This window comes from Lycorma delicatula, chromosome 1, assembly GCF_047948215.1.
Source record: "Lycorma delicatula isolate Av1 chromosome 1, ASM4794821v1, whole genome shotgun sequence".
Classification (NCBI taxonomy): domain Eukaryota; kingdom Metazoa; phylum Arthropoda; class Insecta; order Hemiptera; family Fulgoridae; genus Lycorma; species Lycorma delicatula.
The window spans coordinates 175988998-176005893 of record NC_134455.1 but is presented as its reverse complement, the minus strand read 5'-3'; the positions used below and the strand labels follow the sequence as shown (position 1 = coordinate 176005893).

General features: G+C 29.2%; 1 protein-coding gene across 1 annotated transcript in view; it reads right to left on the bottom strand.

Moving 5' to 3' along the window:
- lqfR (clathrin interactor lqfR) overlaps positions 1–16896 on the bottom strand; it is a 90780-nt gene that overhangs the window by 45803 nt on the left and 28081 nt on the right. The window contains exons 2-4 of the mRNA XM_075367703.1: positions 16257–16336; positions 11424–11545; positions 2850–2992 (exon numbers count right to left, since the gene is read on the bottom strand). Of these exons, the coding sequence (XP_075223818.1) occupies positions 2850–2992; positions 11424–11545; positions 16257–16336 (345 nt within the window). The remainder of the gene's footprint in view (positions 1–2849; positions 2993–11423; positions 11546–16256; positions 16337–16896) is intronic.

Here is a 16896-nt window from a genome sequence, read left to right as displayed (position 1 = left end):
CTGATATATTTTCATCTACTATGCAACACCATAAAATCATTCTTTCATAACAATAAAATAATTTTTTTTTTTTTTTAAATCCACTCCTGACATCACTGTAGCTAGTTAGTCTCTAACCAGCAACAAAATTATATTTTGATAAAAATGCCCCAAAATTATATGATTTTGTCATATTTAAAAGTTGTGTTTTATATTATAAAAAAAAGGAATGTAAAATATTTGTTAACTTCTCATTTTTAATAACTTAAAAAACAGAGGACGCTCTCCATCTTCACCAAATGAACTGATTTCAAAGTAACATTTTAAAATTGCATTAAAACCTCAAAATACTTATAGGTTTGTTATAAACAGACACCATATATTGAAAATATTATATAAAAATGTCATTTAAAGATTCTAGAAAGAATGAATTCATAAGTTTGAAGTTAAATAATTTCAATTTAGTCAACTTCCAACAATCTACAAATGGATTATTTACATGATGTTTTTACAGAATATTTTGAAATGTAAAGAAAAAAAATTGTTCATAATAATGTTTAAAACGTGTGCCATCTTTTTAAAGGGAAGTTTTAAGCTTGAAATTTATGGACAGGATTGGAAAAGAAAGTGATGACAATTTCTGACAACCAGAGCAATTAATGACACTAACATTTAAGTGCAAGAATGTTGCAATGGAAGTAACCAACGTTAAATACAGTCAAGTTAACATTATAATTTCACACATTTTTTTCTACATTGAAAAAAAGGATCAATTTTCATCTGCAATACTTACAACTGTTTATTAAATTCAAGTTTATCCTTATAAAACAATGTTCAACTTTTTTATTCGGTCTAATGAATTTATAGTAAAACCTTTTAAAAAGTAATTATTTTATTTGCATATAAACTATTTTTTTTTTTAATTTCCATTACCTTTTCCTAAACAAAACGGAACGTAAGGATAACAGGATTTTGTTTCCTCCCTACTAATTACAAAACCTGGACAAATCTCCCTTGCTGCTGTATCTTTCTATTTTATCTGGCAGGTTATCATCTGTTTAGTGGCGGTATAGATTTTATTTGTTTTATTTTATTTATGGATGGATTTGGTGTTTGCGTTCTGGTCCCTTAGACCAATGAGAAACAACTGACTGCAGCTGATACGAAGTGACTAAGTGTTATGTGCTTTGTACTTCCAGCAATATTCCACTTCAGTCCGTCCTCTGAAGTCCTTTCGGTACTTTTTTCTATACATAAGTTCTTAAATACAAAGTAATTTGTTTGCACTTTTTTGCATTCAGTAAAGCTATTAACACTTTGTTCCATTCCTAACACATTTTGTATTTCCAGCCTACATACATGTGTCTACCTTGCTCTGCAGTGAGAAAGGCATACTATTTGAGGCAGTCAGCTGGTTAAATTTACTTAAGAATTGTAACTATCTATAGTAACAGAAGCAGTAATAGTAATATGAATTTGTTTACACATTTATTCAGTTAGAAGACAGTCTATATTCAGTAGTTTTATAATCAGTTCATTCATGTGGTTTATAAAGAATAAAATCAGCCTTTTTTTTTTTTTTTTTTATAATTTCATTGTGTTAATTTAATCTAAGACTTGGGACCTAACCCTACAGACTTATAGCTCCCAGTAATTATTTTTTTTTTTTTTAATTCTAGTGAATAATCACTTCTGAGCAAATATGTATAAATTTAAAATAAAATATTTTACAGCATTAGTCTCATTTAATAGTCACACCTCGTATTTGTCATTGACATGTTAAGTTATGATATAAAGAAACAGTAGATAGGTGTACAACTGCAGTTTTATGCTTAGATTAATATTTAGCTGTAGGATCTTCTTGGCAACCAAAAACAATGATTAAATTTGAAAAACTATGTTAAATGAATCACACATTTTAGAGAATAAAGTAGCAATGTAAATTGAGATTCAGAAGATTACCCACACAACCAACTCAGAAAAATATAATGTTCAAAAACCCTAGTTTTTCAGGGAGAAAACAAACAATGATCCAATTAAAATAAAAACAGATCCATTTTAAAATTATCCATTTATTAGCCAATGATAATATTTTAATGTTTTTAAGGCAAAAAAAAAATAATAATAATTATGCTAAAAATTAAAGAAAAGAAAATAACTATTTTATTGAAATAGGTTTTATTTATTTGAATTTTAGGAAAGAATAAAGAACCAACATATTTTTAGCTTAGAAATGAAGGCTCAAGGACCCCGTCACATGTGCCCACTGGCTTTATAGTAATCTTCATTAATGAGAAAATTGTGCTATGCATGTGTCACTGAAAATTCAGCCCTAAAATTGAAAGAAATTGTTGCTATTTTACTTTAACAAACATTAAAAGACTTGTTAAAATTATGACTAAATCAAAAAATAAAGGAAAGAATGTTTGATTTTTTAATCAGAAGCTTTATCATTTGGCGACACTGAATGTGCCGCACTTAACCCTACAGATAAACTAAAGCAGTTCTGTGCAACTGATTCCTAATTGGTAATCTCCACACAGCTTCTAATGGTAAGTCTTTTTATAATATAAATATAATGCAATAATAAAAAAAAAGTTTATTAATTAATACTTAGGGAAAGCTAATATCTGTGGTAAAATCTTGAAACCAATGGCAAATATGTTATCACCATAAAACATGCTGTGTTGCAGCTTCTAAAAAAAAGTTACAATTTAAAAGAGAAACACAATGTCAATGGCACTAAACTGTTGACACGATAAAAATTGTATGATCTATCATAAACTCTCATATAACACAGATTCATTGTATTTAGAAGTCTACTTTAACTATAATTACATAAAACAACTTTTTTATATAAAATGCTCTACCTTATATTAATTCCTTGATCTTTTCCATATTCATCAACATAAGTATAATTTTCTAAAGCACGTAAATCATATATGTGTTCTCTAGATGATGTGACAACTCTCTCCGATCCATTTCTAACTAAGTAATTTAATAGTAAAAGAGACTGCAACAAAAACAATGAACAAGAAAAGGTAACTTAGATTTTCATTATAAAAACTATGTATCAAATAATAATTATATTATAAGCTCAGTAAAAACTCATATGAAGAAGTTGTTAAAAAAAATCAACAAAATAGAAATAAAAACTGATGAACTAACTGGAAGTAGATTTACATTCCTTGCGAGTTGTTTTTACGCAAAAATACAAATTCTAAGACAAAAATTTCAGTTCACTATGAGAGAAATTTTTCCCCTTACAGAAAAAGATTATAAATATATTGTAAATTTAATAGTTAAGACAAACTTCAACATACTATCCGGGAAAATTTAACTATAAGTTCAGTTCTAGCTTGCAGACAAAACTGAAACATAAACATTCCAGTCGTATTAAAAATATTAACTTACTGAATGAATAATATACTGAACTCATACTTACCAGCATCAATTGCAATAAACAACAATCTGCAATTTAATTTCATGCAGTATTTTAAAATCTATATATGATTTGATAAAAGATATCAAAAAACATGTGCACAATTTTTTTTTAACCTTCAATTTGATTTCTGATTTAACAATGTAAAGAAAGTATATTAATAATTCAATTAATTGTTGATTTCAGGAAAATGGTTGGAATTTAAATAGCACAAAAATTTTACTTTCGTTCATTTTTTTCTAAAATAAATTTAATGTGTTTCATGACAATAAATAAACTAATCACACATATTAGTTTTGTTATTCATTATATGAATTCAATACATTCATATATATTATTAAAAGTGCATGCATAAATATACAGTGTCCATTAAGTCCTTCCGCGATTACAAAATTTATTACAAAAAAAATTATTAGTTACAGATGTGTGGTTTGTGGCAAAGAAAGAAAAAATTATCAAGTTTTTTTATGTTAGTTTGTTGCAGGTAGAGACAGAGTAAAGGCACTGTTATCAATCTTTTATAAAATGGTGTCAATCCAGGAGAAAGCACAATGTGTGTTGTATTACAAGTCGAAATCACAGATTACTGTGCAGCGAAATTTTATAAGGGAATACGGACAACCAGCATCTGATACCAAGAGTACTGTTGCGAGGTATGCAAAGTTTAAGGAGATCTTCTGCAAACAGAACGGACGGTCACCATTAGTAAAGAGAAGATTGAGGTTGTGCAGGAAGCATTTCTACATGGCCCTTCCAAATCTACCTGTCGTGCAGCTCATGAACTAGGGATTCCCTGGTCAACAATGCACAAAATTTTACACAAGAAACTAAGATTGCAGATTTATAAAGTTCAGATATTGCAACATCTACAGCCAGATGACAGGCCTCGTTATGCTGCCTTTGCGATAGAGATTTTGCAACAGATTGATAACAACAATCAGTACCAGCAGCGGGTATTTCTCAGGCGAGACTACTTCCCACACCTCAGGGAAAGTAAACAGGCATAATGTTCTTTTCCAGTACTATAGAAAATCCGTACTTTACCAGTAATCCGTACTTTAGAAAAAAGTGAATGTGTGGGTGCGGTTTGTTTCATAGTAGAATCAGTGGTCTTTCTTTTTCATTGAGCAATCAATAACAGCTAACATTTACCTGAATATGCCTCAACACTTTGCTATACCTCAACTAAATGACTTGCAACCTAGGGTGGTTTTCCAACAGGATGGCGCACCACCACATTGGGGATTACTAGTTCGAGATATTCCGATTGAATCGTTTCACGGCAGATGGATTGAATATCGTGTCCACTCTATCTCGAGCGTTGCGGCCCCACTCCCTGGCCACCATGATCACCAGACATAATTCCTTTACATTTTCCTCTGGGGTAATGTTAAGGACAGAGTCTGTGCAACACCAACACTGATCTGAACACAGATGATGGAGAATAACTGAAGTTGTTGCTAGTGTTACTAAAGAAATGTTGACCAACACATGGCGTGAAATTGGTTATCAGTTGGACATTCTATGAGCACATGTTGAAGTTTATTGACATGCCGAAAAAAATTAAAATTAAAATTGATAATTTTTTTTTTCTTTAGTCACAAACCAAACATCTTTAACTGTAATAGTTTTTTTGTAATAAATTATTGTAATCATGGAAAGACTTTATGGACACCCACTCTCTCTCATCCCCCTCAATCTCAATCTCTCTCTCCCTTTCTCTCTGTGTGTTTACTTTTTCTTTTTGGATAGATGATCTTTAACTTCAAGTTCAAATTAATTAACTATAAGGCATTTTTTTAACTTTGATAACTATATTAAAAATATTTTAAAAACAGTAAAATGTTTTTATAATAAAAATTACTGTCATGGATAGGGTTTCTTTTTATTAAAAGTAGTACATTAAATAACATAATTTAATATTATAACCTACATAAACATGAAATAAATTACATAACAAATGAAAAGCAACCTAACAATCTTATTCAATCATACATGATTTACTTAAGTATCAATATTAAAAGTTTCTATTTTAAACTAGAAAAAAAATTATAATTATTTTTTTAATAAATTTAAAAGTGTACACCAAATTTATTAAAATGCCTAATTTATCTAAATTAGAATTTCTATAAGAAAAAAGGGAGAAGATAACACACTGTGTCCAGTCTGGATACATTCATAGAAATTTATTTTGTATAAGGAACCACATTTCCAAAGCTCATTCACGTATTTCAGCCATACCTGTATATCATTTGTGGATTAATATTAAGTTATTGAATGTTATCAAAAAAAAGGCGTTTTGGAACTGATCACTTTTGTCATGAACCAATCTGATCCTTTAAAGGAAATTTTACAAGAGTGATACTGTCATTCTTATATTGTTAACATAACCATATAAATTTTCACTTAATATTTTACCAATAATAACATGTCCGTCAATAAACTATATGATAAATAAATAAACAAATACTTTATTTGGTTGGTAGATAATGATATAGGACAAGGGTAAATCAAGAATTATTTAAACTTTTTATTCCACAATCTATTTACACAAAGGTAGGGGTTCAACATGTACATCATTTTTCTACATAGTAACCTATGTATAATCTATTATCATGTATTTGGTCCAGCGGCCGACAAGCTTGCGTATTCCTTCCAAGAAGATTTTTGGTTGGTTGTGAAGCCTCTTTTCTATCGCTTCCTGCACATTTAAGTTTGTGGAAAATCAATGACCTTGCAAAGCATCTTTGAGCAGCCCAAGCAGTTGAAAGTCAGAGAAAGCAAAATATGGGCTGCACGGAGGTTGTTCCAATACCAAAAATTCAACTTCTTGATGGTTCAAATGGTATGGCAGGCCATATGCAGACAGGCGTTGTCATGAAACAACAACACTTTCTTCAACAATAATCCTCAGTGTATGTTGTAAATTGTTGGATTCAGCTAGTTTTCCAACATTTCATTGTAACTCGCACTGTTGATCACAGTCCCCTTTTCCATTTAGTCTTCCAGTATACACCCCTTTTGCATTCCCAAAACAGCTATGACTGAGCCATTGGCAGGAAAGGTTTCCTTTCCTGCCAATGGCTCAGTCTTGTATTTTTTCTTCATTGGAGATCCTGGATGTTTTCACTCCATACTTTGGTGTTTTGATTCTGATACATAGTGATAAACCCGCATTTCATCAGGTGACTGACTATTCTGCTCAAAAATGTGTTACCTTCCTTGTTGAAGTGATTGAGTAAGCATTGGCAGATGTCAAAATGTTTGAGATTTATTCTGCAGTAAGCTGCCTTGGTATCCATCACACACAAACTTTACGAAGCCGAGCTTGCTGTGGATGATTTGATGAACAGAACCATGGCTGATATTCAAAGAAGGGTATCTTATCAATGGTAATTCGCCTATTTGCAAGAGCCATGTCTTGAGCTTGCTGAATCTTCTCATACATGGTGGAGGTTGATGGGCATTCTGCTCCCTCTTCACGAGTCAAACTCTTTGACCACTTTTAAACTTGATGAGCCTGACCCTGAACGCGGTCACTTAAAAGTAACCCTGATTAGAAACGAGACAAAAAATATACAACTTACTATAAAATACAAATAAATGTCAAAATCCATATCAATACTTTAAAAACATTATGTACATAAAATAATAAAAAGCTTTAATGCTAAATAGATAAAATAAGCACATAAAAGATTTAGGAAATATTAATAAAAATTATTGATGTTTATTTTTACATATATATTAATATTGTTCCACATAATATTTTATTGTTCCAAATATTGGAATATTGAAACATTGTTCCACATATTAATCCAAATAAAGAAGCATAAAATTTGGGGATTTTATTATTTTTAAGGAGTGTAATTAAAGACTTATTAATATGACGCTGTTACTGTTAAAGAAAATTTTTTATTTTAATTTTCGATGCACTAGTAATAAGATCTTTTAAATAAGTCAGTAATTCATTATAATTGTCAAGAGAAATGTAGCTCTTCCTCACTTCCTCATGTGCCAGACTTGGATTTGTTATGGACACAGTTCTGTTGACTGAGTAAGCAAAAAGTCATCATAGACTTTTTGCTTAGTGAAAGTAGCATATTTACAATATAAGCACATAAATATGTTCTTTATAATAGAAAAATAATTATGACACAGAGATTTCACAGTACAGACGATACAGATACAATTGTTATAATAATGGATAACCATCAATAGGAATGTTATTTCTGAGAAGCATAATACAATAGTTTAAACCATATTTTAAGTTAGATAATTACAGTCCATTACGTAAAAAAAGCTTTCAACAACTAAATGCAAAATTTTCTATTCCTTTTAAATAATTATTTTCAGATGGAGATACAGTTTATCTTATGTAAAGTAGGTAACAAACAATAAATGGTTTAATAGTTTGAGGCAGATATTTTATAAATAATAAAAAGAACAAGGAACCAAGGACACTTCTGTGGCACCCCATGTTGTATGTCTTGAGGTGAGACAAATATTTTGTTTGGGTGTCCTTACTGAATATCTGTAATGACTGGAAAGATATGACTAACCAAAAGAAAGCAGCTCCTCTTTTAACATAGTTACTAAGGTTTTTCATCATTAAAAAATATGGAAGTAAATTGAAAACTTAATGACATTTCAAAAAATCAGTAAAGAATTTTTTTTATCAATGCTACTAAAAACTGGAAAATGGCTGGGTCAATAGGCAGTTTCTTTTCTAAAACAATGCTGATAGTTTGTTGAACAATGTGAGTCTTGATAGACATGTCTTTCAAGGAATTTTAAATACTATTCTGTTTAATTAAGTACTTTAGAAAATAGACACAATGAAATCAGCCTAGTTTTATAAAGTAGTTTTGTATCTATCTTGTACAAGAGAATAATAAATTTTTAAGGCAACTTGGGAAGAATTTAATTTAACTGCATTTGTAATAGCCACAATAGTAGTCTGAAGTTTTGAAGTTGGATATTCTGTTTCTTGTGCAATGGCTGCACAAGCTTAATGTTGAAGAGCCTGTTGCGTAAAGCCAGGCTCCCTAATCCTCCCTTTCAATAGTCAAAATGCACTTTTTATTCTTCTTAACATTATTATTATTATTATGAATCAAAACAAATATAAAGCTTTTTTCTATTTTTCTAAATAAAATATTATTGCAGTATACATGCAAATCATATTTTTTTAAATCTAAGAGTGAATATTTTGAAAATTGCAATTAATAACAATGATAAATATTTTAAAACAAATAAAAAAACACTATTTAGCTGGTCACTTTTATGCAATGCAATAAGCACTGTAAAAAGTGCCTTTTATTTAACTACAGATTCAACAAATCTTTATTCATTTTGCATAGAATATGAAACATATTAAGTTGGGTGAAATTAGAAGTTAAAATGAATTAGCCCTAGTTAAAGATTCAATGCATCATACAAATAAAATTCCCATTGACTTACTGCTGACATAATTGTTCTTTCTACTTAACATCAACATAAAAATTTACACTAATAAAAAAATCAAATCTGTAGTAAAAAAAACTTTTGTGTCAGAAATAAAATAATACCATAATAGGAATTAGTGATAAGTACCTCTTACTTATCACTTTACAATTACACTAATACTTAAGGAATGAACATCATCTCAGTTACTGATACAGGCACATATGCATTCATGAATTTACAAGTGATAAAATTAAAAATTTAAAAAACCCACAAAACCTTTTTGAAGAAACATATAGTGCCCCCTGGCGGCTTATAACCATAAAATTACTCTAAATATCTGCTCTGAGGTGATACCTATGAATTGCAAAAACCATCAAAATCAGCCCAGCCATTTTAGAGAAACACATCTACTGCAGTGCCCCCTTGTGGCCTATAACCGTAAAACATGTCTAAAAACCTGCTCTGAAGTGATACCTATGTAATGCAAAAAAAAACGCATCAAAATCAGTCCAGTAGTTTTTGAGGAAAATGGTAAGACTCCCTGCCACACACACATACACATACAACCTCTTACCTCAAACGCATATATCATTTCCGTTCCATTGTGGGTAAAAAGAAAAAACTTTAACAAATACTGTAATAAATTAATAACAACAATTACACAACAACCTCTGCTGTTTCCATTTTTTATTTTTACTTCATTATATCAATATGAATAATCAGTTATTACTGTAACTTCACAGTTTGTATAAACAAGTAGTAAATAGTAACACAGCTGATAATATAAAAACAATAAGGAAAAGTAGAAAAGCTGAAAATGATGTCATTCTAACAAATGCTAACAGTACACACTTTATGGCTCTGAAACAGTATTTCTAAAAAACATTACTATTTAAATATCAACATAAATTAATTTCTTACTTTTCAAAACCAGAAATTCTAAGCATCCCCAAAAATTCTTTAACAAAAAGCTAATCTGAAAAATTCAGCTATGAATAATAATCTACTTACTTATAACAGTTTAGAGCAAAAAAAAAAATTTAATTGGGGGCATTCCACATTAAATCACCCAGTAAACATTTTCTGTAGATTCATATCAAATCAACTTGACATTTAACAACTACTGTTTACATTTAAAGCTTTTTCATTTAAAGGCATTCACTTGGTATGTATAACTCAACCCTGTAGTAAGAAGTAAATATTTTGCTTTAAACATTTTCATGTTTGAAAAAAATTAAAGATTCTATTGATTATTTTACAACATAAACAAATTATTCAATAATATATTGGCTGCAGGTAAACCACTTTGATAGTAGAGAACTAATGAGTTTACATTAAAACAATTTTTCAATAATAGTTCATGCATAATCAATTAGCATGACTTAAATTAACAAATTTACAATATGTCCTTCAACAGTTTTTTTTTCTAAAAGCCTCTTTTTAGTTAAAATAACATCACCATATTACTTACAGAAAATATATAAAGGTGTACCCAATCTAAAAATGGTTATAAAAGTTGAATAATAACTATTAAAAATGTTTAGAAAAGATTGTTAATCATCAAAAAATGCTGTGATAACAATACATTGTTTTAATGTAAAATTCCAATATAAATTTTTCAATATTCAAAAAAAATTATAGTTTAAACAAACCAATAGAAATCAAACATATGCAGAAAAAATGTATATTTTTTAGATACCACATAATATGCACACTAGTTAATTAATTACTTGCAAAATTTTATTATTTTTAGTAGTATTTATTGCTTACTGTCACTGCCCTTAGCTTAACCTTTTTTAAAATACTATCAATTTTCATTATATCCAAAATGGTTGGTCTTAGTTAATAACAAAGCAATGGTGCAGATTACTTTGGATATAAGGAATCACCTTTGATTTCAATTGATACTTGATTTTCTATTATGATGTAAGCCATCAAGAACCTACCAGTTAACTGTGACTCAATTTGTTCGAACTCTGTGGTCAAACTGTTATTACAGGATCTTCACATTGATTTTTTAACTCAGAGTAAAGTTTTGTTTTAATCTGTGTTTCTAAGATTCTGATCATTGCATGCAATAAGTGTTTTTTCATTAACTGTTTTCATTGCACATCTACCTACAAATTTACATGTTATATAAGTTGCTGTACATTGTGGGATCACTTCATCCTCAAACTTCTAGTAAAAATATCCGTGAATAAACCTACTGAACAGCACTCATGAATGAGAATTTTATGAATAAAATAAAAACTGCTGGATGGATTACACATGATTTTGTACAAAAGATTTGGTAATTTTCTAATCATGTGTAATTTCCTCCAAAACAAAATTGTTTAATTTTGACCCATCATCTACTTAATATTCAGGTAAATAAACTTATAAGTCTTACTTTTCAATTTTTTAGTACATTCTATAGGTAGACTTATAAAAACAAAAAATAATTAAAATTCGAGAAATTTGGATGGAATGAAGCAATAATTTTCGCAAATAAGTATTTATAAAACAAAGGAACTAACATAAACAATAACTCTTTTGGCATGCCAAAAAATATGTATACCTTATATGTTCTTCTCCAATTTTTCCTATTATCCTGTAGCATCCTTTTCCAAAGCATTGTCATTACTTCTGGAAGATTTTCAAAAGTAAACGTGGCTTGAGCTATCTCCTGCATTAATACACCTATAAAACAAAAAATGATATAATAAAAAAAAAAAAGGAATATGATTTCAACAGATAAATTTCTCCTCTTAGAAACTGATCCAAAGAGAACCACATTATCAAGTTATTTTCAATTTTTATGAAACTGGATGCAGTCATAAAATAAAGATGTTTTGCCGCATGTTACATAATAGGCAATGATCTTTTAATTCAATGAAGGGAGGAAGGTGTTTTCCACTTTTAGTGCATGCTGCAGTACTAATGACCCACTTACAATGATTTTTTAGATCTACTTGCACAAAACCATTTAAAAGCAATGTTAATTGCTTGTGTTATTTTTGTATTCTTACATTTGTACTCCCATTTATTAAAAATGCAGTTTTTATTCATTTAAAATTTTACTTACTTGTTTCTTCCATAATTAAAAATTTTCTAAATGGCCTAATACAATTTCTTTTTTTGGCTTCTATCAATTCTGTTGGGTTTAGTTGATAATTATTTACAAATTAGCAAAATTTAATTTTGCTTATTTTACATTTATATTACTATGCATATTACAACATTTTGTAACATTTGTACTTTACTATTTTAAATTTATAACATTTGTACTATTTCTTATTATAACAGTGTACTTCAGATTTGTCTCTACTATTGTAATTATACTGTAACATTTATACCTGAAATATATACTTTAATGTTGTATATATAAATATTTGTAATTTTTGCGTGGAACTGTGGGAATAAACTGAATTGAAATTGAATTATTTTATAATAATAACATATAAAACAGCACAGCACTATATCAGTTCTAAGGTACACTTGTAAGTTGTAAGATGTATTGAAAATTTAAAATTGAACGTAGAGTGACAATGGAATGTTTAGATTAAAACTGGAAATATTAGGTAGTGTGCAAATGAGTGACTGAATAATATAACTAATATTATCATGAGAACATATCATGATGCTTCATGAAGTATACAATGCAATGTCATCATTAAGTAAAAATAAGTAAGCAGATTTTTATTAGATAAAAATTAAAAACATTACTTATTGTAATTTTTAACACGCTACAAGATTAATAATTAATCACATTATAAAAATTTTACACAAAATATTTTTGTATGTTGTTCACAATACCCATGTTAGTGAATATCAAATAAAACATATCTCAAGGAACTAGGGATTGTAATTAATAGTCTCTATGTAGTTAAAGAGGACCGTCCTCGTAACAGTTATGAGCTGTCTGAGATTTCATTGTATACAAACATATGCTGTAAATAGTATGTAATGATACAAATACACTGTTCAGTTAATAAGGAATTCATGATACAATGAAACAGTGGAACAAATCTTATCTTACCATTCTTTTATTACAATCAATTAACAATGACATGAATTCAATTCTGACACTTACTTAATAAACTACTTGGAGTTAGAATTAAAAATGTTTATACATGTTACACCATGAACTCCAGCAATAATAACCTTCTCCAACATTAGGTGATTAACTTCATGAAATAATCAGAATTCATACAGTATTACACACCTATGTATAGAAAGATATGTACATCTAATGTACAGCCAAGAGTAGATGTGGCAACTGTTCTTAGAGAAAGTAAAAATCAAGAAGATGCAATATACATCGGTATCTTTTAGTAATCTTTTTCAAGACTAATAATTATTTTATAATATCCATATATGTAATGCAAATAAAATTTCTTTGGTTTTGAAGACAACCAACTAATATGTTTAAAATTAATCAGAATATGGGGTGAACATAAATTATTCCAGCACATTTTAAGGGTTAATAAAAAATGAACAAAGATAGGTAGCACTCACTGATTTTTTTCAAACATCAGTATAGGTAATAGAGTAGCTGATAACTTTGAATAAACACATAAGTGCAATGCAATGAAAGGGGGATCATCAGTTGAGCATTGGCTGCTGAGCAGGAAATGTATGTACTATGATTTCATGAAAGCAGATGTAATTACCATTTGTTTACTGTTCATTTAGAGTATAGCCGTGATCCTCCTAATAAAGATTCTATTAATTGTTGGTGTCTGTAGTTAAAGGATACAGGATGTGTAGGACACCAAAAAGGTGCTGACAGACCATGTTTCTGGTCATATTAACTGTCATAATTGTTGAATTTGGGGCAGCAAAAACCCTTATGTCATTTGATAAACACAACTTGAAGAATTGATAGTGTAAATAAAGAAATAATTTCATATCTTCCTAATGTGTGGTGTGAAACTGAATATCATCTAGATATTTTACATGCCACAAAAGATGCTGAAAAAGAAAATTCCACAAAAGAAAACATGGAACTTGTTCGAAGTTATGTGTTATAAACAAGCCTGTTTAAAATGTCATGTTCCACAGTAAAACATGAATATAAGTACATTGCTTTATATTCTTTTATTAACTCCTAAAATGCTCTGAATAATTTATGATCACCTGTAATTTTTTATAACTTATAAACTTATTTATTAAAAAATTACTAGATTCAAAAGTTTTTTTTTTTAAATGAAAGTGTTTGTGTTTAAATTTAACTAGACAAGGAATGAATGCAAACAGAAAGAATTACATGACTATATTATGACACTACTAAAAACTTCAACAACTGTTAAAATAGAAAAAAAATTATGAAAAATGTTGATTTTTAGAGAAAACTGACTAAATGAGGAAAATTAATATATTTAAGAAAATCAACTCATCCTTACAAAATAATACAAAACATTTACACATCTATAAAATAAAACAAGAGAAATCAGAACTATGTCGTCATCATTTATTCAAGAAAATTCGGCCTGGATCGACTCAAACATGTACAGACCATTCATATCCAAAAAACCAAATGGAAAAATCATCATATTCAGAATCTGAATTATGGCTAAAAAAACCTCTCAATTATAATTTAAAAAATTTAGGGAAAGTAATATTTTATGGTCATAACAGTTTATTTCTAAAAAAATATATTTTAAAATTTATATATGAGGCCAGGGTGAAAGTTTTGAGCACAGATAAAAAAACATTTTTAAGGTCTATTAAGGTCTATTTATTTAGCACAGCATTCACAAGAGCATTTTGCCAGTTTGGTACATTAATTTATCCAACTCCTTAAAATAATCATCAACAGCAGCAATAATCTCATTATTGATCAAAAATCTCTTTCCTCAAATATCATTTTTTTATTTTAGCAAACAAGTAACAGTCACTAGGAGCCAGATCAGATGAATATGAAGGATATTTGAAGAATTCAAACCATAATCCATTGATTTTTGTCACACAATGGCTAAAGTGTGAGCTGGAGCATTGTCTTGTTGAAAAAGTAATTTTTTGCCAAATTCAGTAATTTTTCCTTAATTTCATCGCTGAGATGCAGCAACAGTATTACATAATATTCACCACCTATTTTTTCACGCTTTTTAAGATATCTATGAAAATTTTTACACATGCATCCCAAAAAACAGTTGCCATAACTTTTTAATGTAAAAAGTTGTTTTTGTTTTGTTTTGAGCAGGTGACCTTTTTCAATCCATTGTTTTAACTACTGTTTTGCCTCAAGAGTGTAGTGATGGCCCTCATCTCATCAACCATCACAATTAAACATAAAAATTCCACTGGATTATGCAGAAATGTTTTTTCAGCAGTGTTTTTGGTTGGGTGTGACCAAAGATAGCACCCAACTAGCGCAGAGCTTGTTCATTCCCAAATCTTTATGCAAAATATAGCACAAGCGTTCTGTTGACATGCCTACATTTTGCTAACTCATTCATTGTAAGCTGTTAATCTACCAAAGCGAAGGGTGTCCACTGTGTGGTTCACTGTTATTGTGTGTTTGACCCATTTTAAACTTTGCGACCCCTTGTTACCAAATTTTTCCATTTTCCAAAAAAATGCCCTAACTCTCCATTTTGGCAAAATTTAAATACTATACTAAGTGATGCAGTGACTTGAATATAGTAAACTAACAAAGATTGGAATCATATGATGCCATCAAGAAATTAAGCATACTAATACCATCTCTGTGTGAAGCTCAGAACTTTTCACCCCACCCTCATTAATTCATGAAGGCAGGCATTAACCAGAAATCTTGATTTAAAAGATAATTCAAACATAAATTTCCTGGTGGGGATTTGCTCTCATCATTGACCTCTCAATCTACTTCTAAATGCAACACAATTTCATCTAGCATTTCTCATCTACAAATACCATTTAAAATATGTCCAACCATACAAACAAATAAATAAAATAAACATATACTTAAACATTAGATTATAATAAATAAATCGTAATTTATACTGCTTAATATCTGAGATGCAACTAACTGCATCTTCATAATAACTGAGATGCAAATAAATTTGCATAATTCATATACAAGGCGTTAGATAAAATCCAACATTTAATAGAATTTGGATCATGTTCTGTTGTATAATTAATTTACTGTACTTCCTTCAAATATAATCATACTGTATCACTTCTTTTTTTTTACACTGAATTAGTCGAAGCAACCCACACACCTTAAAGCTACATTTCTCTGATTGTGCTGGCTTAAAAAAAAATAATAAAAAAAAGTAACTGAAATCCATGCTGCTTTTAGTACAATATAGATCTTCCATCTTTAATCATATGCAATCTAACAACTTTATTTGTTAAAAATAAATCACAGAAAAAAAAAGAAGATTAAGATTACATAAAGAAAAGGACCAATGCCAATAATACTAACCAGTTGGACCCCATGCATCATCATTTGTAGCTTCACGAACCTTGGCTTCCACCTCAGTATAATTCATCACCACGTTGGTGCTAAAAACAAAATAATAAATAAATTTAAAAAATATAAAATAAAATAAAAATAAGAACACACACATTAGTCATTTTACACTTTACCAATGCAACAAGGCTATATTTGTTTATACGAGGTCTGTAAGTAAAGTAATGAGACTTAGTTTTTTTTGGCAGCCAAAGTGGCAACACTCTAAAGTTCTTAGTAGACATTTGGTTATATGAACAGCTGATTTATATTAGGTATTAATATTTTTAGTCTACAGTTGCTATGTGAGATGTAAACAAACTTTTTGTGAAACGAGTTTTTGTGGTGAGTTACAAAAATGAATGATATTATTTATGAGCAACGTTGTGCAAACAAGTTTTGTGTTAAACTTGGTGAGAATGCTACTGAAACCTTTTTAAAATTGCAAAGGGCATATGGAGATAATGCTCTATCATGAGCCCAAATTTTTGGGTGATTTGAAACATATTCAGATGGATGGTAATCAGTTGAGACAATCCATACGCTCGAAGACCATTAACGTCAAAAAGTGACAACAATGTTGAGCAAATCAGAGTCTTTTGGAGTTTTTGTC